A 27,471-nucleotide genomic window follows, 5' to 3' on the forward strand; every position below is an offset into this window, starting at 1 on the left:
CTTTGGTCAAACTTCATAAGCTTAAAGAATGTTAAAGTTTAGAGTAAGGCTTGAGCTTGGAGATAGTACTCTCAATGAAGCAAAGTCCAACATGGATCCCAATCTACATACTGTCCCAACACAACTATGCACGATCCTTCATATAACAATCTAGCCCCAACACTTTATAAGAATCTCATGTAGTGATTGAGATGAACATATGAGAGTTAAGAATGTCCATGTTGACATAAGTCAACCACTTGAACTAGAGTCACACAATGTTTGGGAATGGTTCATGGCTCATCACATGTCAATTTTATGCATGTGACACTTCACCAATAACTAGTGTTGTTTCCGAATTTATGTCAACTAAATTTAAATCAAGTTGGAAACAAAACACAATATTTTCGTGTCACCTCATCGGCTATGGTCACTAAGCCAATTATCAGTAAAAAATCTAGTCTATGTGACAATGAATTTACGTAGTAATATTTTAAAACCATATTATACTAATCAATATCTCCAAATGACTTGACTAAAAAATATAAAAACAATATTACATCATTTTCACAAGTCATATACCTCGAGCAAATCAAGCAATTTCATCATTTTATTTTATAGCTTAGAGTTGGAGATATTTTCTCCTAAAGTGGAGATCAAATGACATTGTTGTGAGAGAAATCAAGGATTAATAATGGCTCACAATCCAAACTCATGTTGCTAATCTACCCCCAAAGTGTCTCCACACTTGGGAGTTCAATCTACTATTTAATAAGTTAAACAATACTTACAACAAAGAGGTCACTTAGACCAATTTAAAATTCAAGGCTACACAAACCTTCACACTATAACTATTTTGCTACATAAGCCAAATTATAACACCTTGAGGTGACAAATGCCTTTCTCAAGTGACTAACAACTCACTTCTCTTCCAATAATACAATATCAGCTAGTCGTAAGCTTTAGCAAGTGATGCGAGTAGATGCTTTTGGATATGGCTTGCAAAGCTCATCCAATCACAATGCATGGCCGACTTGCTTAGAATCAAGCACAATTGATGCCTCTTGAATAAACTGATTTTACACATGTTATTTCATTTCAATTTCAATAAATGTATGTATTTTCAAACTACGATAAGTACATTATTTTTTACTTGATAATAAATTTTATAATTTATACCACCAATTAATTATGTTTATGTAAGAGTTTAATTCAATAATTTCTCTGGTAATTTTTTTTTATAAAATCAATTTATGTGCACCTTATTTATTATTTTATTTTTCTTATTTTTATTTTAAATTAACATAAAAATATAATTTTTTTATCAAAATTATTATTATAAAATATAAGTAAATTAATTCAATATGTCAAATATATTATTTAATTTATTTATATTAATAATATTTTATGTTTGGAAACAATGTAAAATCTGTTATCAATTTAATTTAAATTGTTAGCAAAATTTTAAATTTGTTGGCAGAGAAATTGATATGTGCTAGTGAATTTTAAATTTTTCTAAGAAAGGCATTATTTTTCCTAAAGAATTTTAGAATTCAATAGGAGAGACATTTCCACCAATTAATTAGATTTCTTTGGTAGAAATATTTGTTTCTAGAAATCGTTGTTCTTTGTAGTGACACCTCAATCCTAATTATGCCCTTTCCATATTATAGTAGTTCAATTTAATGCCAAATAATAACATTTAGAAGCATGAAACTCCTTTTTGAAAAATAAAATGTGATTGAAAATACAGTTCAAGTGGATGCAAATTTTAAATTATGTGCGTCAAATTATCGGTTAAACACAAACAATTAATCTGAAGCTAAATAACATTAGTTTCAACACCAAATCACGAAGTACAAATAAGAAAATCCATTGTAATGATCTAGTATACTTAGCTTTTTTTGAAAAACCTAGAGAATGTGCCTTTTGGTTTCTAAGTTTGATCTGCATAATTGATTTGAAAGTAACAATGAGCTTTGGAATGGTCATGGATCACTATAACATTCATTGGTATCTCAAATGAAGAGAAAATCATTTAAATAGAGGACTTTCGTCATTCTAAAAACTAGTCATTAGAGTAGGAAATGGATCTTTTGTCCAGTATCAAAAATCGATCAAAAATTTGCTAAAAACTCATGAGAAAATATTTAATTTTTTAAACAAGAATGATAGTAATGACATACAACAATGGTCCTCCAAGAAACTCGCAATGAGTGAAAGAACTACTTGGCCTAGGCACTAAAAGAACGAAGATTTTTCCATGTAAAGTTGGGTCCAAGACTCATCCCAAAATGACTAGCCAACTGAGAAAACCTCTTTCCCAACTAATAAACTCAAGATCTTTGTACTCACTAATCTATGTGAGATTATTCCTTAACAAAAACTTTTTAAACCATCAACAGTGGTCTCCATGCAATGTCCTCCATAATGAGTGAGAAAACTAATTGGGTTAGGAACTAAAAGAAGTAGGAACAATTGAAACACTTCAAACCATCAACGTGTAAGTTGTGGAAAAAACTGGAGTTTTTTACTCTACTTAGATGCTTTGGTTTGATACAATGAAGATGGAGAATGAGATGGAAGAGAAGAAAAGTAGAAGTTTTACTTGGACAAAATTAGGGTTTATAGAGAGCCACCGTGCGACGACCTCCAAGGTCCACGCACACGCGCGTATTGCCACGTTTGCAACTGTTCGATTAAATAAACACGTGTGGATTTGTGGTTGATTAGATCTTTTTTTGCCAGACAGGCGCGTCCAACGGTTCAAGTCTTTCGAATTCGGAATTAAAATAAAAGTTAAATTGGATTAAATCAGGCCTATATAAGCGCGTGAAGAGAGAATTGTTGTAAAGAGCGCTTGAAAGTGAGAAGTGTGAGGTGAGGAAGCAGCGCGCGGGTGGTGGCCGAGATCCGGCCGACGCCTACTTCGTCGGTGTTTTCAGCTTTTCCCGCTGCTTACTTGCCTCTTGCTTTTACTTTGCAAGAGACTCAACCAACGATTTCAGCAGTCAACAAGCAGATATGAAGGCATCTGGTCCTATCCTTGCCTCTGTCATGGCCGCCTCCTCCGTCGCCTATTCCTCTTTGTGCGATCGCCCGTCCGCAGATCTGCCATCCAAGATTATTGTAAGTTTACCCTAGTCTTGATGTCAATTTACATCTGTTACAAGGGATTCTGATTTTCCCCTGTTTCGTTCGCCTAATGTTTGCCTTTATGCCGTGTTTGCAAAAAACTGATTTTTTTCGACCGTATGGTCCTCTGCGCTTTCGATTCGGTTCACCTGATACTTTTTTGTCTATTCTGACATTTTATCACATGTATTTTTTTCTTGTTTAGGATTCTGCCAAGGGGAAACCGACGGGATCTAGTTCCGAAAGAGGCTTTGAAAAGGAGAAGTTTGCGCCGAGGTTCGACGGCTTGAGATTTATCGAAACGCTGGTAACGGGGCATAGATAACGGGGTATATGAATAAGGGTTAGCGCTCAAAATCCTCACGGCATCTCTGTTACTTCGGGCATTTAATCTCTTGTTATTGTTTCTTATTCGGAGTTTGCGTCTGGAGGCTGCCAAGGTTTTGTTAGAGTAGTTGGTTGCTTTAGAAATTTCTCGCAATCTCTTACTTACATGGTTCTATTCATCTTTCAGTTCCATACAAGAACTGAACTTATGTATTGTTTCCTGATTGAATTCTTGCGAACTTTTTTTTTCTTCTGGTTAATGGAATGTGAGGTTGCAGAATTAGGGAAGAGCATCAGGTATTTGTTTTTTTGAATCCGTGAAATTCTACTGCATTGTATACCTTTGTCCTTATGAGGAAACTGTCCCGAAATCTGAAATATGAATACTTTGTTTTGAATTTGCTGAATGAACTGTGAAAGATTGCGGAATTATTGGTTTGAAATCTGTTTATTGTTCATCATCCCTAAGTACCATGGTTCAGCAATTCGGGTTGGGGTTGGGGGTGGAAGTGGCGTAGGTACCAGACCTGCTCTAGAAAGCGGGAATAGGGCGGGTTGTGTACAGGATCGAGGCGATTTTGGGTCCCCGATCTGGCTCTATCCTGAACTATAAAAACTGACTAGGGTACTAACCGGGCATATGTTTATGCCCTAAAAATTATTTATATATTTTTTAATATATTATATTATATATAACAATATAATTATTTTCATAAGCTATTTTAAGTTATTTTTTATCTATTTTAATTTTTTCCGACTGTCCCGTCGTAATTTCATCCGAGTCACAAGCGAATTGGGTCCCGAATCCGAGTCTTAAAACCCTAATCAGTACTGGAAGGAATACATTTGTACAGAAGCATTCCCTCTGCTGTAGGCTTGGGGTTATCAGCAACAGAGATCTCCGCGGACTTGGCATTTTGTGATTGCTTAACCTTCCATTTGGGAATTCTCCATGACAGCCTTCACATCTTCAGGTAATTAGAAGTTCTAGAAGAAGAGGACGAGGGTCTCCGTTCCTCTCCCCCTTCTTCCCTTCCGCATATGTGCAGCTGCCGTCTTAACGGAAATCTCATGGGTGACAGAGGGTGGACCTCCATTGGTCACCGGAGATAAAAAGGGAGAAGGGCTGTGGAGGATGGGGAGAGGAGGAAAAGAAAATAAGAAGAAGAAGAGAGCAATAAGCAACGGTATCCCCTTTGCATGAGAGCCGCCCAATACCCGAAAATGACATCATTTGCCACCACAAAAGGCTGTACAAAATCCAGAAGTGGATCCATCGGTTTGTCGCTTAAGAGTGTTGAAGGTGTGGTTGGCGTCCTTCGACCATTGAAAGGCCCCTTTCTGCTGCAAGGCCGCGAGTGGACGAGTGGCACTCTCGTAGTCGTAATCCTTGACAGCAAGAAAGCCACAGAGTCGTGAAGCCACTCATCGGATCCACTGTTCGAATGGCGGCGATTGTGGTTAGGATCCACACTTAAACATGGCTGCACGGTGGCCTAGATCTTGTTCGTCAACTCTGCTATTTCTCATGTGACGAAGCTTGGGTGACTCCATTTTCAAGTGCCGTGGGTGTATCTCGAATTTTTTACGCTATAACCACTTTCTGATGCTGTTAATAAGGGTTAAGGGCATGCGATAGAGAAGAGACCCCCAAGGCCGTCTCCTGAAACAAAGCACACTCGTCCAAGCTTGACGATCAAACTTCCTCCAAAATGATCAGCTCATAGCCTCTAGTTCAAGAGAGAAAAAGGGAGAAGATTATTGTCGGTCCAGTACTAGAAGCTGGAGAGAGCTAGAAAACAATTGGTGCAACCTCAAGAAAACAAAGAAACAAAGGGAGGGGGTGGTTAGTGTACTTTGAAAGTAGATTACGTAGTCAAAGTGAATTATAGTGTAATCTATTTTTGCTTAGTGAAAGTTTTTTTTTTGTGTTAGTGTGTATAATGGAAAGAGAGAGAGGAGTAGAGGAGCAGTGAGACCAACTTACCATTGGGAGAGAAGAGCAGCAAGGAGAGCAGGGAGAGAGACGCAAGCGCACAGTGAGCTAGAGAGGGAGTGAAAGTGAATACAATCGTTGTAGGCATGAATTTTACTTTTGCTCATTTTTCAAAAGAATGAGCCAAAGTGAAATTACTTGGTAATTCAATTTCACCCTCAACTTTCCCTACACAGTAATGGGTTTTAAGTCCCTTTCACTTGCAAAATCATTTTCACCCTCAACTTTCTCTGCACACTAATGGGTTTTAAGTCACTTTCATTAGGGAAAACATTTTCACCCTCAACTTTCCCTGCACACTAATGTATTTTAAGTCACTTTCACTAGGGAAAGCATTTTCACCCTCAACTTTCCTTGCACACTGACAAGGCCAAAAGGAAAATCGCAAGTGGATGGGGCATGAGTCTCTCCCCAAATCCGTTCTTCCATAAAAAAAAAAATTACATTGTTGAATTTAGGGTTCAATCCATGGATAACTTGGTTTGAGAAGAAGAAGAAGAAAGAAGGAAGAACAAAAGAGAAGATGAGGAGGAGAAAGTAAGAAAAAAAGTTAAGGAGATAAACTTTATGGGTTAAGAGAGAGCACGAGTTTGAGTTCTTCCCCCTCTCTTTTGTATTTATATAGGTAGGACATAAATGCCCTAATACATAAGAATAAAAAAGAACATTTAAACTAACCACTAATTATAGTTTATGTCACTCACTCTCATAATTATATAGAATGTCACTCAAACTACATCAACATTCCCCTTTAAGTTGGAGAGAAAACATCAAATGTTTCCAACTTGAAGCAAGTATATGTGAGTGCACCAATAGTCTTTGTGAAGATGTCCGCCAATTGATTTTTTGAAGGGTATATTGCATTGATATTATTCTCGCTTGAAGTTTTCCACGTATGAAATGATAGTTTATCTCAATGTGCTTGGATCTCTTATGAAATATTGGATTAGTCGCAATGTGCATAGCTGCCTAACTGTCACAATAAAAGTTGTATAGGCTTGGTTATCTGGAACTCAAGCTTAGTAATGAATGATTTTAATCATAAAATTTCACTTACTGCAAATGTCATAGCTTACTATGCTTAATATTTTGCTTTTGCACTCAATCTAGCCACTACATTTTTTGTTTTTCTGTGTTTGTTTCTCTATGTGACTAGATTGCCCCCAATAGTTGTGTAGTAATTAGAGGTGGATTTTCTGTCATTAGAGGACCTAGCTATTCAACATAAAAAAACCTTCAATTTCTATATGACCATAACATTTATATACTAGCCTATTGAAGAGAAGATATGGAAGTCTCTTACATGACTCTCATAGTAAGAAGTCTCATCGAACCAAAATTAATATGGTAGAGTCTTACAAAGAGTCTCACAAAAGGAGGTCTCACAAAAGAGTCTTAGATTAAAGATGTTTTAGTTATGTTAATGTGCTATTTATATTGAGTTATTTAATTATGTTAAGACTTATCTTTAAGTGTTAAACTTTGGGTATTGGGACAAGGGTACTTTATTTGTAGTTGGATTGTATTACTTTCATCCATTATAAATAGGGGTTCATGTACTCAGATGACAACAAGTCAATGAAGTTTTTCTCTTTTCCAAAAATTCAACATGGTATCAAAGCAGGTTTTGTGAATTAACTCGGTCAACCCATAAAGATAATGTGATCCTTTTTCTATCTATCATCTCTAGTAGTTTAGGTTTGTATTTATCTTTTTTTTTCTCTTTGTAGTCCCTATACCTGTTTTTTTTTTTTTTTGCTCAAATCTCTATACTGAGCTTTTTATATTTGAAATTATATATTGATGAAAATATAATCTAGTATGTTTTCCAACACAAAATGAATTTTGGCAATCGGAGTTTTCTACAGAGAGAAATAAATATTTGAAGTAGAAAAGGTCAGACCACAAGAGATATTCGATCAACAACAGAAAGTTTCAACTTTCGAGTCATCTTATGCCATCAAGAATGAGACTTTACCATGAGAATTATATATCCAAAGAAATGTGTAAGTATATTTTTTTTACCTATTCAACAAATTTTCAATCTGAGTTTTCTAGAGGGAGATATCAATCTTGGAAGAGTCAATGGTCATGTTGACCAAAGAAGAAAGAGTAGTTAGTTTAGCAAGATTACAAATTTATAAAATATATCAGCTACTTTACCTCAAAATAAGTATATTTTATGAAGATATTATATACTTGGATTAAATTTATTGAAGTTTAGTTTTATAAGGAGAAAATTTCAGCTCAATGTGATCTATATTCAAGGGGATATTGACATTGCAGTCGACAAGAGTCAAGATACACAATGAAGAGAATAAAGAGGTCATAAAATATTCAAGAACGAATATTTTTATGTCAAAATAGATATCAAATTAAATATATTTGAGTCAGTTTCTTGATCAACAAACCATTTGTGATTCTGAGCGATATTTTTTTATATATTTATATCAAAAGTATCACATGTCAATTTTGCTAAAAATCTCTCCTTTTTCCCTATCTCCTCTCCTATTATCTCTCTAGGCTCTCCAGGCATTGACGTGATTTGAGTTTATTTTTCTCCTAAAATTTGAGTTTTTTAGCCAAATTAGTCTTCTAATTAGAGATTTTTGGTCCAACGTAATCACTTCATGATGTGCTCATTCAAGATATACAATATCTTTCATCAATGTTGTTTTCAAGTTTTTTGTTTTTGTTAATTGGTTGTATATCTTTAAAATAGTTAACTACGAAATATTGTGATTACTCCAAATTAAAATAGTTAATTGGTTGTATATCTTCAAGTTTATTAAGTTATACCGTTATAGTCGCCCCTAGTTTTTTTTTTTTTTTTTGTAAAAAGATGACTTTGGAAGTATGAGTATTGCATAGTTGACTCCTTCCAATTAAAGTTGTTTTCCTCAAGTATTTCTTTAGTTTATCATCTTGTGGTTTTATCACTTCAAATTAATGCTTATACCCACTACCTAAAAAGTATAAGAGCGTACTCAACATCCAACTTGAGTCAAGTCTTTTATTCTTCACCCAAGAGGTGATTTGTGTTTGAACTACCTTTAAAAAGTGAGTAGTCACTTTCTTAAGCCCTAAAGTTGGGCTGGTTTTCCACCTTTAAAATTGAGCAGAGTGTGTTTCAGACTATGACTGTTTTGGCTGGTATATAAAACTTTGTCGTACCAGTAGGAGTGGTTTTCTTCTCTCATATTACATTTTGTCCAAGTTGGGTCTCTATGTCCTTTTTATCTCCAACTTAAAGGGGAGAAGTACAAGAAATAGGTATTTTGTTCCACATATTGTGGTAATTTTTATGTGACTAAAATATTCAAGAAAGGGGGAGCACAAAAGATGACATTTTTGCATCTATGAAGAATTTTTTGCAGTAAAGAAAATTGAAGATCATGAATTCTCTTTTATTGCAAGCTAAAGATATAAACTCCAGCTTGAGGGGGAGTGTTGAAGAGAAGATATGGAAAACTCTTAAATGACTCTCACAGTAAGAAGTCTCACAAAACTAGAATTAATATGGTAGAGTTTATAGGAGTCTCACAGAAGGAGATCTCACAGAAGAGTCTCAATTTAAAATGTTTTAGTTATGTTAGTGTTCTATTTATGTTGAGTTATTTAAATATGCTAGGACTTATCTTTAAGTGTTAGACTTTAGGTGTAATTGGAATAAGGGTACTTTAATTATACTTGGACTCTATCACTTTCTTCTATCATAAATAGGGGCTCAAGTGCTCAGATTACAACAAGTCAATGAATTTTCTCTTTTCGAGAAATTCAACAACCCTTCACTGGGACTTTTCTTGAGAGCGAAGGATTCTTTCCAATGTTTCCCACTATGGTTGTTGTGGTTGATGCATACACTGGCTGATAACACTGGCCGAATAGGAAATATCCAATCTTGTGACTGTGAGATAGATTAGCTTTCTAATTAACTGTTGAAACTGACCAACATCAACATCACTTCCAGTTCTTGTACACAACTTAACATTAGGTTCCATAGGTGTATTCCTAGACTTGCATCTAAGCATCCCGGTCTCCTTCAACAATTCAAGTACATACTTCCTTTGTAATAGGATTATCCATGTCTAGATTGAAGAACTTCAATTCCAAAGAAGTATAGAAAAGCTCAAGATCCATGGTTTGGAACTCCTTATTAAGGTCTTGTTTTACCTACTGAATGCTACAAAGGTCATTGCCCGTAAGAACAATATCATCCACATATACCACCATAAGAATGTTGCCCATAGTGGAATTTCTAGTAAATACTGAGTGATTACTTTCACACTTGTTGAACCCAAGTTTTGTATCCACAACGGTAAATTTATCAAACCAAGCCCGCAGAGACTATTTCTACCCTTATATTGTTTTATTCATCCGACATACTTTCGCCCCCTCAACCACATAACCAAGTGGCTGGCACATGTAGACTTCCTTAGAGAGTATACCATTCAAGAAAGCATTATTGACATCTAATTTATGTAACTCTCATTTAAAATTGGTTGCTAGAGAAATAAGAACTTTGGTCGAGTTCATCTTGGCAACAAGAGAAAAAGTTTCAGCATAATCAACATCGTTAGACTGAGTATAACCTTTAACAACCAATTGAGCTTTGTATCTAGCAATATAACCATTTGGATTATACTTTACAGAAAAGACTCATTTGCACCCAACTGCCTTTCTCGTGGCGGAAGAGTGGCCAAATGCCAAGTGGAATGGTGATACATAGCCTAAATCTCTTCATCCATGTCAGATTTCCACCTCGGATCAGTGAAAGCCTTCTCACAGTAGGTAGGAATGGTGGAAGAAGACACTGCAAACATAAAAGAAACACAACTTGGAGACAAACAGTGAGTGGAAACGTAATGAGAGATAGGGTGTCAAGTAGATGAAGGTGTAACAGCAGTGGAGCGAGGCTCTTTGCAAAGAGCAATGGGCCTAGTATCATAAAGTTGACCATAAACTACTGGAGATGGAGGAAAATATACCTCGGGATCATCTAAAGACTCCACATGTGACTGATCAATGGGTGTAGAGAGAGGGTCTTCGAAAGGCTAGTCCATAGTTTGAAAATCATAATCCATCTGAATTAGTGGCTTTGGCATCCCTATTGATGATGAGAAACTAGGAGAAGAGCTAGCAAAAAAATATGGTTGATGCTCAAAAAAGGAAACACTGGTTGAGATAAACATTTTGTTCAAGAACTACACTTAACCTTTTTTATCTTTGGAATACCCCAAGAAAATACACTTAACATCTTAGGGAAGGAATAAACCCTAGGGAGGCCCCAGTTTATGAACAAAAGATGTGCATCCCAATACCTCAGGTGCCAACGGGAAGGCAACTAAATCAAGAAATAGTTTGGAGAAGGACGTGGCTCCTTGGAGCACATTGGAGGACACATAGTTAATAAAAAAAATAAGCATTGAGGACTGCATAAGGCTAATAAAATTGGAGAACATTCATAGACAGCATAGTAGCTCAACCAAATTCTGCAAGATGGTGATGTTTTCTTTCGGATAAATCATTTTGTTGGGTTGTATAAACTTAGCACGATTGATGAAGGATCCCTTCTTCCTTGCAAAAATTTTGAAAGCAAGAGGAAAAATACTCTTTCATGTTATTAGACCGAATGATTTTGACCTTGGTTTTAAACTGATTTTTCACCATAGCACAAATGGAGGTGAAAATAGGAAATACCTTAGCCATGTCCTTCATCGAGTATGACCATGTAACTCCCAAGTAATCATCTAAAAATATAAAAAAATACTTAGATTGAGATATATTTGGGCATTAACAGGTCCCGACATATCCGAATGAATTAAAGTAAAAGGACTAGAAGCAATAATGTTTTTCTTGGGTTGAAAAATCAATCTATAGTGTTTCCCAAGCTCACAAAATTCACATGACGACTGTGAAACCGAATGAAGGAAAGGAACTAAACTTTTTAAATTTTCTATTGAAGGATGACCAAGCCTATAATGCCATTTGAAAGCCTATTTTTGCAAAAAAAAAAAATTGAAAGGGAGAGGAAAAATACTCTTTCATGTTATTAGACCAAAAGATTTTGACATTGGTTTTAAACTGATTTTTCACCATAGCACAGATGGAGGTGGAAATAGGAAATACCTCAGCCATGTCCTTCATCGAATATGACTATGTAACTCTCAAGTAATCATCCACAAATATAAAAAAAATACTTAGATTGAGATATATTTGGAACATTAACAGATCCCCACACATCCGAATAAACTAAAGTAAAAGGACTAGAAGCAATATTGTTTTGCTTGGGTTGAAAAATCAATCTATAGTGTTTCCCAAACTCACAAAATTCACATGACAGCTATGAAACCGAATGAAGGAAATGAACTAAACTTTAGAAATTTTCTATTGAAGGATGACCAAGCCTGTAATGCCATTTGAAAGCCTCTTTTATTGTGATTGTTGCTACTAATGTCAATGTAGTCGGGTCCATATATATAGTAAAGGCCCTATCTCTCATAGTCGCCACCAATCACCCTTTTCGTGTTAATGTCCTGAAACACACAATGAGATGAAAAAAAAGTAACAAAATAATTTAGTCTTTTGGTCAATTAACTCACCGACATAAGATTCAAAGGAAATTCAGGGACAAATTAGACATTAGAAAGTGAAAAAGATGGTGAAATGGTGGATGTACCGATACACTGAATCCTACTTTGTGATCCATCTGTAATGAAGACAGAGCAATCTAAAGTACATGGTGTCACAGAAAAGATAAATTTTCAATTTTACTTGTGAGGCTCTCAGCTCCGAAATCAATGATCCAAGCTAAATTGCAAGAGCATGAAAGAAAGGAACATGTACCAGTAGTAACAACAATGGTTGTTGTGTTGCTTTGAGAAGCAACCATCATACTTTTAAACTTTTGAAGCAATTCATGATCCTCTTCTGATAGAGTCAATCTTCCTCTAGAGGACTCTGAGGATGCTTCAATGTTGGTAGATACTAGAGGTTGAAGGTTGATTAACCTTGAAGTAAGGTGGTTTGCCATGTAGATGCCAATAATTTTCAACTAGATGGTTGTTGAGCCCACACAAGGTACATTCCCTTTGCCGACCACCAGTGTTAGAGGTAGAAGCATTCCCACCTCTACCTCTTTCTCTGCTAGGTGTCTTTCCACCTCTTCCTTTACCTCTACCAGAACCATTATTCCCATCTCCCTTGGGAGAACATAGTTGAGTTTTCTACATGTTTTGGTTGACTGTTGGACTCCTTAACTGGAATCAGTAGCATGGTTGCACATACATCATTAAAAGAAGGTTTTGTAGCAGAACTAAGTACATGTCACTTGGAAAATTCCAAGTAGAGTGGTAGATTAGCATGACATATAGCTGAGAGCAGGTCTTCCCTTTGCTTTTTCTATGTGGCAACAACAAGTGCATATGGTTGTATAACCTTCCACTTTTGTTGCAGGCCTCTAAATCTTGCAAAGTACTCATGAAGATTGTTTTTACACTTTGTGTTGCACATCTCCTAAAAATGTCATAAATCTTTTGTAGACTATTAGGGGTAGAATATAATCCGAAACTTGTGTCCCATATTGTTTTGGCTGTCTCTAGGTGCACCACATTGTTCGCCACATGTTCATCCATACTATTAATCAACCAATTAATAACTAGTGTGTCTTCCCTCAACCACTTATAGTAAGAGGGTTGATCCACATGCATAGGTGGTGGAGTTATATGATCAATAAGTTCTCTAGTAATCAGAAAATGTTTCACAATTTGGGACCAAGACAAGTAATTACTCAAACCTTTAAGTGGAATTTTAGTAATTCTCAAGGGACCACCTTTGTTGAAATCTACATATGTAGAGGAAAATGAAGTATTTGACAATTAATGCATTATGACTTACAAAAATAAAATTATTTTCCATAAAACCATCACCTTTAGGTTAAATTAGGAGGAAAGAGAACAAGAATTTATCAAAACTAACAAAAAATTGAAGTTATGGAATGCAAAACTATGTAATGTGAAGTGATCAAATTCAACAAGTAACAAGCAAGGAAACCAACCAATAGATCACACAAGCATGACCCCTTTTTTTAATTTTTATTTGCTGTTGTTTGAGATTCTAAACCAGAACTCTAATCACTCAACAAAAAATGGTGATTAAAAGGTAAAAATTGAACTAGGTGCGGGTAAGAAAGTAATAAAAAATGAAGTAGAGCTAGTGATTAGTTTCTAAAACTATTCTTCAAACCCTAACTTAGGGTTTTAACAACTTAATTGAGGAGCCACTCCAACAAATCTGAACTTAAGGAGAGCTTCAAGAGGACTTTTTGCATTCCTAAGGAAGAATTTTTAGCATAAAAATTAGATCAAACAAACAAAGAATGAAGAAAACTAGTGCATATGACATAAAAGGTGATTAACCCATTCAATATGAAGAAAAAATGAATTTTGAGGGGAATAATGAGGCTTGAGTAAAAATAACTTTGTGAATATAAAAAACTTGAATCGAATCCCTCATAATGTGAAACATAAGGTAACCCTTATTTGATTAAGGAGAGAACTTGGTGAATTGACTTCAGCCTTTTGCTCCTCTTCAAAACTTGCCAAACCCTTTGTTTGTTGAAGGCTGAATTATGTTGGAAACTTTCATAACTAGATCAACTTTAATTTAAACCTAGAATTCCATCTCTGATACCATGTTGAATTCTGGGAATTAATCCATGGATAACTTGGTTCGAAAAGAAGAATAAAGAAAGAAGAAGATAAGAGAAGATAAGAAGGAGAAGGCAATAGCACAAGTTGAGGAGAGGAACTTTAGGGGTTAAGAAAGAGCATGAGTTTGAGCTCCTCCCCTTCTCTTTCTTATATATATAGGTGGGGCATGGATGCCTACCACTAACTCTCATAATTATATAGACTACCACTCAAACTACTTCAACACACTTAAATAATACTTCATGAACTAGGAATAGATAATACAACTTCTTTATTTGAGTTAGAACACTTACCAACTCTAAATTCATACTCATTAGGCTGTGTTTGGAACATAGGAAGTGGAGAGAAAAGAAAATGAAGAGAAAGAGAAAGAGAAAAAAAAAAAAAAGATTTTTTTTCCCTTGTTTGGATACCCATGGAAAATAGAAGAGAAATGAAAATTTTAAATTAGTAATATTTTTAAATTTTGATTATTAAAATTTTCTCTCAAGTTTCTATTTATTTTCTTTTCTCCCCAAATTCCATCATTATGTAAGAGAAAATTTATTAACTAAGAGAGAAAGTGATTTTCTCTCTTATTTTCTTTGCCAAACAACAAAAAATACCTTTCTCTCCCTTTTTTTTTTCTTTTTTTTTTCTTTTCTATGGGTTCCAAACATGCCCTTTCTCTCCCTTTTTTTTTTCTTTTTTTTTTCTTTTCTATGGGTTCCAAACATGCCCTTTCTCTCCCCTTTTCTTTTTTTTTTTTTTCTTTTCTTTTAACCTTATCCCTCTTTTTCTTAAAGTTATAACTACCCTAGATTCTCCTCTTATTTTTCTTTTTATGTAAATTGCAATAAAGTCTATGTAACATCCTAACTCCGTCAAGAGTCCTATCACAGGCTTTTCCCACTAACTCTAAGAATGAAAGAGAATGAAGAAAGACAAAGAAATAAGGCAGTAGACTTACTGATTTTAGACTCGAAATGAATACGAACTTGAAACCCTAGGGCCTGTTTGGCACACATACAAAAGAAAAGAAAAGATAAGATAAGAAAAAGGGAGAGAAAGTTATTTTTTTTTGTTTGGCAGCAAAGAATCATTCAGAGAAAAAAAATTAAGACAAAAAGTTTTTCTCTCTTAGTTAATAAATTTTCTCTCACAAAAAGATAGAATTTGGAGAGAAAGGAAAAGAAATAGCAACTTGAGAAAAAAATTAATCATCAAAATTTTAAAATATTACAATTTTTTCTATTTTCTACGTGTATCCAAACAAGAAAAATTATGTCTCTTCCATTTTCTCTCCCATATTCCATGTGCATCCAAACAAAACAAAACAAAAAAAAATCTTCTATTTTTTTCTTTTCTCTTCCTCTTCCTCTTCTCTTCCTTTTCTATGTTCCACACACAACCTTAGATTGTGAAGAAATCCGATAAATATAGAACTTTGGAGCATATATCTATGATTTCAAGTTTTGGCACAAGAGATTTCTCGAGAGATTTTATTTTCTGGGCCTTTGGAGAACTATTAGTCATCAATCTTTCATAAAATGAGTTTGAGAAAATTATAGAGCCAAGAAGTTAACCAAATTATCATTTGAATGTCGAGTTTATTTGATTGACCTCGAGTACAATCAAAGTTTCCTCCACAAAGTTGAAAATAAACACTCAAAAATTAAGCCTTGTTAGTTCACTTCGTCAGTTACAAGTGAAAGTGAATTACATTGGTAATTCACTTTCACTCATTTTAGTCATAACCCGAGTGAAAGTGAATTCACTTTCACTTGTTCAATTACATCATCATTTAAAAGGAGGCTATAGAAAAGTCTCGTGAGACGCCCTCTGCAACCCAACGACTCCCCACTTTGCAACCTCTCCCCGGCGATTTCTCTTGTGATAGATTGCAGAACAGAAGTTAATTCATCATTAATTTGAAGAGACTTAATTCTGTTAGATCTTCTACAAACAGAAGCAATGGAATGAAATAAGTGTGTATTAGCATCTCCTTCCAATAATAGCATTTGTTAAATGGGGTTGGATGCTTTATAATTCCAATAACAAATGATTTATATGCTCCCTTGGAGTTTGGAATCAAGTTTGCGGTTGTAAATCCTGAGTTGCGCCAAAATTCTCGCCTTCATATCCTAGAGGTACTTTTTTCTGTAAACACTATCTAATTTCATTCATTTGATACTGTTTTTTTTTTAAATGGTCATTCTTTTGGTACTTCATCGACCATGATGGATACTATGATTATTTGATGAAAGTGTTTGTACTTACATATTTTTGTTCCATTATTGGTAAGCATTATGCTACCAATAGGGTGCTTTTGTGTTCAAGGTGCCGTAAATTTAGATTGCATATTTTTTTTTGGAACAGCATAAGTAGATTGAGTGCTACTTCATATATTTAAATATAGGCCCAGGGCATGCCTATGTCATCTTCTGTTTTTCCTTTTCTTTGCAATAATTGTACTCTATGAAACGGACTATCAAATAAAAAGTAATAAAGAGTACTCATACAAATTCACCTAAATCTTTTATTTGTTCAACGGTGAACGAATTGATCGAATGCTATAAAAAAAACTATTGAGCTCGGCTACTTGTATGTTTGTTGATATTCTCAATTTCTCTGAATTTATGAATTATTGTTTGCTATATATTTGTATTGAAAGATGCTCCTATTTTTTATTTTGATGTCCATGTAAAAATTGTGATTGCTTGTTGTATATTGCATAATTATATACGCATGGAGGATAACATTCTTTTGGTACTTCATTGACCTTGATGGATACTATGATTATTTGAATAAAGTGTTTGTACTTATATATTTTTGTTCCATTATTGGTATGCATTATGCCGCTAGTAGGGTGTTGTTGTGTTCAAGGTGTTGTAAATTTAGGTTGCATATTATTTTTGGAACAACATAAGTAGATTGAGTGCTACTTAATATATTTATATTTATATCTTTAATTAATAAAATATTTTTTAATTAATTTTTTGCAAGTTAAAATCTATCTTAGTTTACTAATAAAAAATTGAAGTAAAACTATTTTAAGAGTTAATAGACTAACTTTATATAATAAAATATCCTTTTTATATAAATATTTGATATTTAGATATTAAAAAATTAAAATTTTAATATTATAAAAGTAAGCATTTGTTTTATTATTTATTTAATATATTAAGTATTTTGTAATTTATCACAAGTTAAAATCTATCTTTTAGTTTATTAATAAAAAAAGTTAAGTAAAAGTTACAAAAGTCATATCCATCAAAATATTTTATTAATAAAAAATCTATCTGCACACTAATACAAACAAGTGATTCACTTTCACTTTTCATATCGCTTACAAAGTACACTAACCCCCCCTTAGTGTTCTTCACCATGTATGCTTGAGCTCAAATAAAAAATGATGACTTTTAACTAATTGTTGGTCATGGAGTGCGCACTCGAGCGCAACTTACTAGTAAAAAAGACTTTTGCCATTGTTTCAATTATACTCAAGTTAGCTCAAGTGAACTTTACATGTAAAATTTAGATACTTAAAAAGGACTTCTTCGACTTAATTTGTTTTTTTCTCAACCATACAACTCCCTACCTTTTTATGATTAGAGGTCTTGAATTGGCTCTAAAAGCTTTATGTTACATCGATCGATCATTTTCAAAGACCATAAGGGATTATCAAAAAGATTGTATCTAATCACACCCATATAAACCGTTGATAGCTCTTTCAAGTAATAGTTCTATTATCATTAAAATAAGAAGGGACAACTAAGAAAATCTCTTGCTCTATCATTCATGATTGCGAAGAAAGCAAAGAATCCAATTGATTAGATAGAAAAATCCCAATCCTTTCATAAATGTATTATAAAAATTAATATTTATTAGTGTATATTTCAAGTCAAACGCTGATTGATCAAGTTTAGTAATGTGCAAAGGATGCCTTGAAATGAAGTAGTTATTGGCTATAACTCCTCACTGATCAATATGCCCTCTATAGCAAAAGTCCACATATATCAATTGATACACATGTGGCACAATTATTGTAAACGAGGCCGCCCCGGTAAGAGCACCAGGCGACAGGGGCGTGGTTGCCAAGAAGCAGACAGGGGGGCCTAGCGGCGTCACACTTGTGTTTTGTCTATTCTCTTTAAGGTTCAATGTGGGTCCAAAGAATTTGAAATCAGGAAAAGGGAGAAAAGCAAAAAAACAAAAATGAGGCTATTAGTGCCCCATTAGGGTTGTTTGGAACCATGGAAAACAAATGAAAGAACACAAAGGAGAATTTAATTATTTATTTATTTAGATAATTAGTAAAAAAGAATTTGATTATTATCTTATTTTTATTAATTATTTTTAGGAATAATAATGGTCAAATTCTTATTTTTTTTTTGTTCTGGGTGTTCGGACTTTGTAAACCCTCTAAAAACCTTAGAATTTGGGTATTAGATATTATATTAGATTTATTTTTTTTGTATCGAAGTTTTAAAAAAGGTTTCTTGGGGAGTTTTTGAATACTTCACTTATAGTACGGTGCGTCGGTGGCTCGATCATAGAGCAGTTAGATCTTGTAAACATCCATCCATAAGTTGTTGTTTTTTTTCCTATTTTTCAACCAAATAAAATTTTAAAATTATATATTTTTATTTATCTTAATAATGGATGTCCGGAAATTATATATTTTCTTATTTTAAATATTTATTTTTTAATATTTATAAGTACTTGAATAAAAATTATTTTAAATAGTATTTTTTTTAAAAATAACCTACAAAATTATGTTAAATGACCCGATATGCTTAGATGCAACCTCCGATACGTATCGGATTTTAAACAACCCGATATTTCCGAGACGGCACCGATTTTAATTACTCCCACGTGATATCACGGCCAAGATTCGAGATCACGAACAGCAGTTTTTTGTCGTTATAGTCTGTCGGCCAAAAAAAATCTTCTGCTGACCTGTTTAAATAAACCGATTTTGACACTGTCGCATATTCTTTCTCCGTGCAAATGGTGGAGCCCACTCCGAGGCGCCAGAGCCGTCAAATTTAATTTCTATTATGAGGTAATAAAAAATCGTTTTCTCGGCCACTATTGAAACGCCACGTGGAAATTACACTCTACAAATGGTCTGCTGATGCCCTGCATCTCACACCCACTCCCCTCTCGTCTCGGACTGCGCAGAGCAGGGCTCGCTCTCTTCCGACATACCCACCCTAGTCCGGAAACTAAAGTGAGTAGTATGATGAAGTTGTTCTTACTTTTTCATGCTTCTGTTTCTTAAATTTTGCTGAGTTTTGAGTGGTATTCTCTCGAATTTTCTCTGGTTTTGTGGCATGGTTTTCACAGTTTTTTTTTTGTTTGTCTCTGATGCAATCTCTGTATGTAATACTCCTTTTCTATAGTTGGTTGTTTGATAAGTAATTTGTGTTAAAAATTAGTCTGATCATGAGTAGCTTGCTGTTTCTTTATTATAGTTTGGCATAAGATGGTTTGGGTTTGTAAGGATGAGAATAGAAGTTTCCATTAGCGCAGTGGCTGGTCATCTTGTTTTCTACAATTTCTAGTGTCTCCCAGTTGAAGCACACACATGATTCGTTAGGATTTGTTTGACTTGTGCTTCTTCTTTTTTTGGTTAGGTGCTTGAAATTGAGTCCTAATATCAGAACACTTCAACTTGCTCTAATTATGACAGATCGTATTCTGTTTTTCATCTCGTTGACATCTAGATAATGGTAGCTGGACTGGTGGGTTTTTTTTTTTTTTTTACACGATAAAAAATGATTATAATCCTTACTTTCTTTCAATTTATGATTAGCTGTTGATGTACACAATTTTCTTGCAATTGCATAAAAGTGCAGATAGTGTATGAACACCACTCATTGGTTAAGAGTGCATGGTATGGCATGAAGATTTACAGCACAAGCTTCGGTTGCAAAATATTTGGGTCTTTGTGTTCTCTGATAAATTTTATAACTTTCTTTTTTTAGTCGCTATACACTTAGGATCGGTTACATTTTCACCTTTTTAGCGTAGAATTTATCCTGTTATACAAACAAGAAAATTTGGCTTAGCTGTATAAGCATATATTTTCTTGCCATCAAAGTCTTGATTGTGGTTTTCATATTATGAGCATTTCTTTGATATGTTGATTATACCATCTACAATAAGGTTGAGTTGATCAAAAGAAATGATGTCATTGGGAGACTGATATACTATTTTTCTAGTTGGGAAGCTCTGATCACCTGTGATTCCTCAATCTTTTGTTCTTTAATGAAGTAATAAATTCTGCAAAGTTTTTGTTGAAAACTTGAAAACATTCTGTTACTGTGTTTCTCAATCTCTCGATCTTGTTCTCTTTTTATTCCCCTTCTGCAGAGTAAGCTTATTCGATGGCAACAGTCGGTGCATCACATTTTGTGTCCAGAAGCTCTCAATTTAACAGTGATCTAAAAACATTCACAACTAATAGAGCACCCAACCTACGGAATCAGAGTGTTTCATACGATGGATTGGGATCTCTGAATATGGGTGACTTGCTTAGCATGCGATTGAAAGCAAAAGTGACTGCTGGACAAGTTAGACGGAAGGGATTGAAACATGGGAATGGCAGGCCTTGTGGTCTTGTAGTTGTATGTGCAAGTGGTATGAACCTGGTTTTTGTGGCTGCAGAGGTCGCGCCTTGGAGTAAAACTGGGGGACTTGGTGATGTTCTTGGAGGATTACCCCCAGCCATGGCGGTAATCGTTAGACTCTACTTTTGATTTTAAGAAACTGCTATGCTACATTTGTATTGGGTCTGATCTCTAAAATAATTTAAGATTTCCTGTGTGATTACTCAAAACTCATTTTGAATGTCATTTGCTAACCTTTGTGCTAGCCTTTTTTGAATGTCATCTTCTAACCTTTGTGCTTTCCCTTTCCAGGCTAATGGACATCGTGTCATGTCGATTGCACCACGTTATGACCAATATAAAGATGCATGGGATACAAGTGTTTCGGTGGAGGTACTTGCTAGTATCCATTTACCATTATAACGATGGAAGTACTGAATTGTTACTGAAATCAGTTCTTTAATATGCAGCTAAAGGTTGGAAATAGAGTGGAAACTGTGAGATTCTTCCATGTTTATAAAAGGGGAGTAGATCGAGTTTTTGTTGATCATCCAATGTTCCTTGAGAAGGTTAGTTCACAGGAAAATTATTTTGTTTCAATTTACGGTAGCCTGAAGTTACAGTGCAAGGTGGGCATCTGCTTATACCATGAATGTGTTTTTGAAGGTGTGGGCAAAAACTGGAGGGAAAATTTATGGCCCTACAACTGGAGTTGATTATACAGACAACCAGCTGAGGTTCAGCTTGTTATGCCAGGTGAACATTGTACCCCTCCTTGAATCCATCTAGTCATCTACTGAATGTGTTCAAATTTCATTTCATCCTGAAGAAGAAGTGTTTCTAAAATATAAGTTTATTACATAATGTATGTCTCTATGGCTTCAGGCTGCTTTAGAAGCCCCACGGGTTCTTAATCTCAACAGCAATAAGTACTTTTCTGGACCTTATGGTATGTGATTGTCTTAAATTTGTCTTGAACTAATTTCTGTTCTGTTGGTAAACCAATCTGATTCCAAGTTGGCTACTTGTGCGTGATGACCACAGGGGAGGATGTTGTGTTCATTGCTAATGATTGGCATACTTCTCTCCTCCCTTGCTACTTGAAAAGTATGTATAAATCCCAAGGGCTTTACAAGAGTGCCAAGGTAGAGTTTGCTTTATATGGTTAGTCGCTTTTTATTTACTTCAACTTGAACTTCACTATCTGAAGGAAGAAAAATAAAATAATAACTTAAACGCAATACTGAAAAGATCAAATTATCCTTTCAGGCTGTTTTCTGCATACACAACATTGCCTACCAAGGCCGATTTGCTTTCTCAGATTTTTCGCTTCTCAACCTCCCTGAGACATTCAAAAGTTCTTTTGATTTTACGGATGGGTAGGATTTTTGAAGTTCCCTTTCTTGTGACAATTGGCAGTTTCACTGGTAGGATTTTCTTTTCTCTTGCTCTTGGATGTTCAAAGAAAGTTGCCTGTGCAGGTACAATAAGCCAGTGAAAGGAAGGAAAATTAATTGGATGAAGGCAGGAATATTAGAGTCCGACAGACTCATGACCGTGAGTCCATATTATGCTCAAGAGCTTGTCTCGGGAGAAGATAGAGGTGTGGAATTGGATTCCATCATTCGTTTGACTGGGATTACTGGAATTGTCAATGGAATGGATGGTCAAGAGTGGAACCCAGCAACCGATAAATATATTAGCATTAACTATGATGCCACAACTGTGAGAACCGTGTAGATCCCTGTTATTTATTTTACTTTTCCTTTCTTTCTTTAGGATAGGGAATCATTATGGATGGAAGATTATCTTTTCAGGTGCTAGAAGCTAAAGCTGTTTTGAAGGAAGCACTGCAAGCAGAGGTTGGGTTACCTGTAGATCGGAGTATCCCTGTAATTGGCTTCATAGGTAGATTGGAGGAGCAGAAAGGTTCAGATATTCTGGCTGCAGCTATTTCAGAATTAGCTGATGAAAATGTTCAGATAATTGTTCTTGTAAGTCTTGGAATTCTGGTCCAATAAATCATATGCTATTTACTTTTGATGTTTTCCTTCTCTGCTATTCACTCATGTCATTCATTGGCTCTACAGGGGACTGGCAAAAAGTATTTGGAGAAGCAGATTGAACAGTTCGAGACTCTATATCCAGATATGGCAAGAGGGGTGGCAAAATTTAATGTCCGCCTTGCTCATATGATAACAGCTGGTGCTGATATAATGATTATTCCGAGTAGATTTGAACCTTGTGGTCTTATTCAGTTGCAAGCAATGCAATGTGGAACGGTATCTCTCCTTACCATGTGAATCCTTTCATAATTTTTAAACTGCCAAATTTGTACGTATATTTCATATTTAGGACTTACAAGAACTAACAATTTGAAAACATGTTTTCAATCATTTTTTGGAAGTCTCTGGAATTTTTTTTCTCTTTTTGGAAGAAAGTTTGTTTCCTGAGTTAATTGATGTGTTTTAGGTGCCTCTTGTGGCCTCAACTGGTGGGCTCGTTGACACTGTTAAAGAAGGTTACACTGGATTCCACATGGGAGCCTTTAATGTTGATGTAAGTAGCAACATTTAGCCTTGTGTCCGTGTATGAATTACGCCATTCTCCCCTCTTCCGTCATTGACCGACTGCAATTTCTTTTTCATTTCAGTGCGAAATAGTAGATCCTGCCGATGTCGCTAAAGTTGTTGCAGGCATCGGAAGAGCATTAGCGGTTTATGGTACACCTGCTTTCAAGGAAATGGTTAACAATTGCATGGCTCAAGATCTTTCCTGGAAGGTGATTCAAATGACATATTAATGACCGTCTCCGAATGTTTTTGTTATGCTCAGTTTACTGATTCACATTCTGCATTGGCACACAGGGACCGGCAAAGAAATGGGAGGATTTGCTGCTGAGCCTTGCGGTTGCTGGCAGTGAACCTGGTATTGATGGAGAGGAAATTGCTCCTCTTGCCAAGGAAAATGTTCCCACTCCATGAAAAGTTCATATCCTGCAGCTATTAGACTAACAAAATAACCATATAGCCATGCTACTCCTGAGTATCCGCTCTATCTGGTTGTATATATCAATGGGAGCCATGGTTGAAAGCTTGTTATGCCTATAGAGCCACTTGTGCATTTCTATTCTGAGAGTAGCTATTTCGTCTGAAGCTCCGTATAAGAAAGTGTTTGATGTGTTTTCCGACTAGCAAATTTACACAAACGATGTTGACCTATATGTAGATGGCAAAGAACAAGCTCATTTTCGAATAATTGTGGGAAGCTGCTTGTGGAATGATTTGTAGACAAATGTGCCTGATAAATCTTCTATAGATTTAAGTAGATGTGAACTAGAGAGTTCAGATTTGCCTAGTTTTCTAGCAAATATGGATGAGATTTATTTACGTTTGCCCAACTTTGTTCTATCTAAGAATTTCACTCAAATTTATCTACCCCTTTTAGACTTATTATCTGCCCACTCAAATTTTTAAATGCCTCCTAATTTTTTAACTCCTTTTTACATCACCAAAATTTTTAAAGAGGACTATAGATATCCCTATAAACATTCCCCCCACTTAATCATGCAATGTGTAGATTTTATTATGTATATCTACTTTTACACTTCCCATATAGTCATGCATGTAATCATTTATAATTAATATTAAATAATATTACAATCAGAGCACAACTCTCTTTTGAGAGAACTTAAGACCATATATTGTCTCAATATTTACATGTGCAAGGTATTATACAATGACTCAGTGGTTAAAATAGGGGGTGGAGCTGCATTGGCAATGGTTCCATCCCCTAATACACTCAATGACATAGATCAAATATGGATGAGTAATATGGAAATTACATGCAATGTGATCTCAGACATACCTATTTCCAACTAGTCATTCTTTAGTCTTTAATGAGATCTTTCCAAAGTCCTTAATGCAATGTGAACATTGTACATAGAAAAATACAAACAAGTTCAGAAATAGAATCATAAGCAATCAATTTTTATTACGTAAAAAATCGAATAACTCAATATCTAAAGCAAATATATAGTACAGAAATGACTCCCAATAAACCAAGGAATCCTTAGAAATAACGCCCATATGAGCAGTGTGCTCATGAAAGACCTTAGACATTAAGCCCTTGGTTAATGGGTCTGCTAGCATAGAGTTCATTCCTAAATGTTTTATAGAAATCTGTCTATCCTGAACTCTCTCTTTAACAACTAGAAACTTGATGTCGATAAACTTCGACTTCGTTGAGCTCCTATTGTTGTTCGAATAAAGTATAGCCGAGTTATTGTCACAGTAAATTTTTAATGGCCTGTCAATGTCATCTACCACTCGCAACCCAATGACAAAGTTTCACAACCATATCCCATGGTTGGACACCTCAAAATAAGCAATAAACTCCATAGTCATGGTTGAAGAAGCTATGAGAGTCTGTTTAGTAGACTTCCATGAGATAGCACCTTCACCCAACATAAATATATAGCCTGATGTGGAGCGTTTGCTATCTTGGCATCCCGCAAAGTCAGAGTCAGAGAACCCAATGATCTCTAAACTGTTTGATTTCCGATAAGTGAGCATGTAGTCTTTTGCTCTCCTCAAATAATGCATCACGCGTTTGGCTGTCTTCCAATGTTGCATACCAGGATTGCTCAAATATCTGCCCATAACTCTTATTGTAAATGCTATGTCGAGACGAGTACAAACTTAAGTGTACATTAGACTCCCTACTACTAATGCATAGAAAATTTTTTGCATCTCTTTTCTTTCAAGATCATTATTAGGGCATTGTTTGAGACTAAACTTGTCTTCTTTAGCGACGAGTGTGTCTCCTGGTTTACTATCTTTCATGCCTAATCTGCTCAAAACCTTATCGATATAGCTCTTTTGTGACAACCTAAGGATACCTTGAGAACGATCTCTAAGTATCTGAATACCTAATACAAAAGAGGCATCACCAAGATTTTCCATCTCGAATTTCTTAGTCAAAATTTCTTGGTTTCGTGTAGTAACTACTAGCGAGCAGAATGTCATCGACATATAATATCAGGAAGATGTATTTACTCCCACTGAACTTATGATATACACAATCATCAACAACATTCACCTCAAAATCGTACGATGTGATGACTTGATAGAACTTGTGATACCATTGATGGAAAACCTATTTGAGACTATCGATGGATTTCTTCAATTTATAGACCATAGATTTTGGATCTCCAGATACAAATTTTTCTGGTTTTACCATATAAATTATCTCATCAATGTCTACATTTAGAAACACAATTTTGACATTCATCTGATGTAGCTCTAGATCTGAATGAGCCACTAGTATCATTATTGTTTTAACAGAGTCTTTCAAGGATACCGGAGAGAAATTCTCTTTGTAGTATATGCCTTCCTTTTGAGTAAAACCTTTAGCGACTAGACAAGCCTTATATCTCTCGACATTGCCCTTTGAATCCCTCTTGCTTGTAATGGGTTGTAAATATCCATTTACAACCAATGAGCATCGCACCTTTAGGCAACTCGATGAGATCCTAAACGTCATTGTCTTTCATAGACTTCATCTCATCCTTCATGGCATCAATCCATTGTTGAGAGTTAGAACTACGTAAGGCTTGACAGAAGTTGATCGGGTCATCTTCTGTCTATCCGTCGTCATCCTCATGTTCTTAGAGAAAGATGATATAATCATCTAAAATTGCATTTCTCATCTCCCTAGTGGATCTCCTTAATAGAACTTCTTGAGGTTGTTGAGTTTGTTCTAAAGGTAGTGTTTGAGGAAGAATCTGATTGTTATCTTGATCTGGAACAATGTCAGGAATAGGAGCCTGAACATTGTCCTCTAGTGCCTGAATTGTATCTTGAACAACAATAGGTATGGAGACCTCATCATTGTCAATAACATATTCTTCTTCAAAGACAACATTCCTTATGTTTTCTTCCCCTCCAAATTCAATATCCTCAAAGAATCTCGCATTTTTCGTTTCAAAGAAGGATCTTGATGTGGGATCATAAAACTTATAGCCCAGAGAGCATTCAACGTAACCAACAAAATAATAGCTAACCATCCTAGAGTCCAGTTTTCTTTCATGTGGCCTATAAGGTCGTGCCTCAACTGGACAACACCAAATGTGCAAGTGCCTAATGCTAGGCATCTTGCTTGTCCAAAGCTCATAGGGGGTTTTGACAATTGCTTTGCTCGGTACCCTGTTAAGGATGTACATTGTGGTCTTTAAAGCTTCTCTCCAAAGTGACTCTGACAAGGAGGAATGATTGATCATACTCCTTACCATATCCTTAAGAGTTCGCTTTCATCACTCTACAACATTGTTCATGCTGGGTTTGTCTAGCATAGTGTGTTGCGGAATAATTCCACACTCTTTGAGGAAAATTGCGAAGGGTCTTGGACATTGTTCTCCTGATCCATCATACCTTCCATAGTATTCACCACCACGGTCAGATTTGACAGCCTTTATTTTCTTTCCATGTTGAAGTTCAACTTTAGCTTTGAAAGACTTGAAAACGTCTAGGGATTGTGACTTCTCGTGTTTTAAATATAGGTAACCGAATCTAGAATAATCGTCTATGAACGTAATGAAGTATTGTTGTCCATTCGTTGAAGTTGTAGGGAATGGACCACAAATATCTGTATGTATAAGTTCTAAGACGTTTGTAGCTCTTTCGACACCTAATTTTCTAATGTTTGTTTGTTTCCCCTTGATGTTCTC

At 35.2% G+C, this 27,471-nt stretch overlaps 1 protein-coding gene and 1 long non-coding RNA gene across 2 annotated transcripts; both read left to right on the top strand.

Annotated features, from left to right (window-relative positions):
* Positions 1-2,844: 2,844 nt before the first annotated feature.
* LOC137948992 (uncharacterized) lies at positions 2,845-3,839 on the top strand. Its single transcript, XR_011111672.1, has 2 exons — positions 2,845-3,108; positions 3,320-3,839. It is a non-coding gene; the product is annotated as an uncharacterized lncRNA (long non-coding RNA).
* Positions 3,840-19,286: 15,447 nt separating this feature from the next.
* Positions 19,287-23,965, top strand: LOC137948028 (granule-bound starch synthase 1, chloroplastic/amyloplastic). The gene is made up of 14 exons (XM_068793935.1): positions 19,287-19,363; positions 20,509-20,870; positions 21,057-21,137; positions 21,215-21,313; positions 21,411-21,500; positions 21,630-21,693; positions 21,789-21,889; positions 22,014-22,123; positions 22,226-22,469; positions 22,562-22,738; positions 22,835-23,026; positions 23,217-23,303; positions 23,398-23,526; positions 23,612-23,965. The coding sequence occupies exons 2-14, from the start codon at positions 20,523-20,525 to the stop codon at positions 23,726-23,728; spliced, it is 1,839 nt and encodes a 612-aa protein (XP_068650036.1). The 5' UTR covers positions 19,287-19,363; positions 20,509-20,522; the 3' UTR covers positions 23,729-23,965.
* The last annotated feature ends 3,506 nt before the right edge of the window (positions 23,966-27,471 follow it).

This window comes from Aristolochia californica, unplaced genomic scaffold, assembly GCF_029961685.1.
Source record: "Aristolochia californica isolate CCGP_79_NKW_82.1479 unplaced genomic scaffold, dmAriCali1.0.hap1 SCAF_13, whole genome shotgun sequence".
Lineage (NCBI taxonomy): Eukaryota > Viridiplantae > Streptophyta > Magnoliopsida > Piperales > Aristolochiaceae > Aristolochia > Aristolochia californica.

Excerpts from the sequence above, each read along its gene's own strand:
- LOC137948028 (XM_068793935.1), top strand. The coding sequence starts at position 20,523 with ATGGCAACAGTCGGTGCATCACATTTTGTGTCCAGAAGCTCTCAATTT. Across the intron at positions 21,138-21,214 it reads ATACAAGTGTTTCGGTGGAG|CTAAAGGTTGGAAATAGAGT; the intron begins GTACTTGCTAGT and ends TTTAATATGCAG. Across the intron at positions 21,501-21,629 it reads GGTTCAGCTTGTTATGCCAG|GCTGCTTTAGAAGCCCCACG; the intron begins GTGAACATTGTA and ends CTATGGCTTCAG.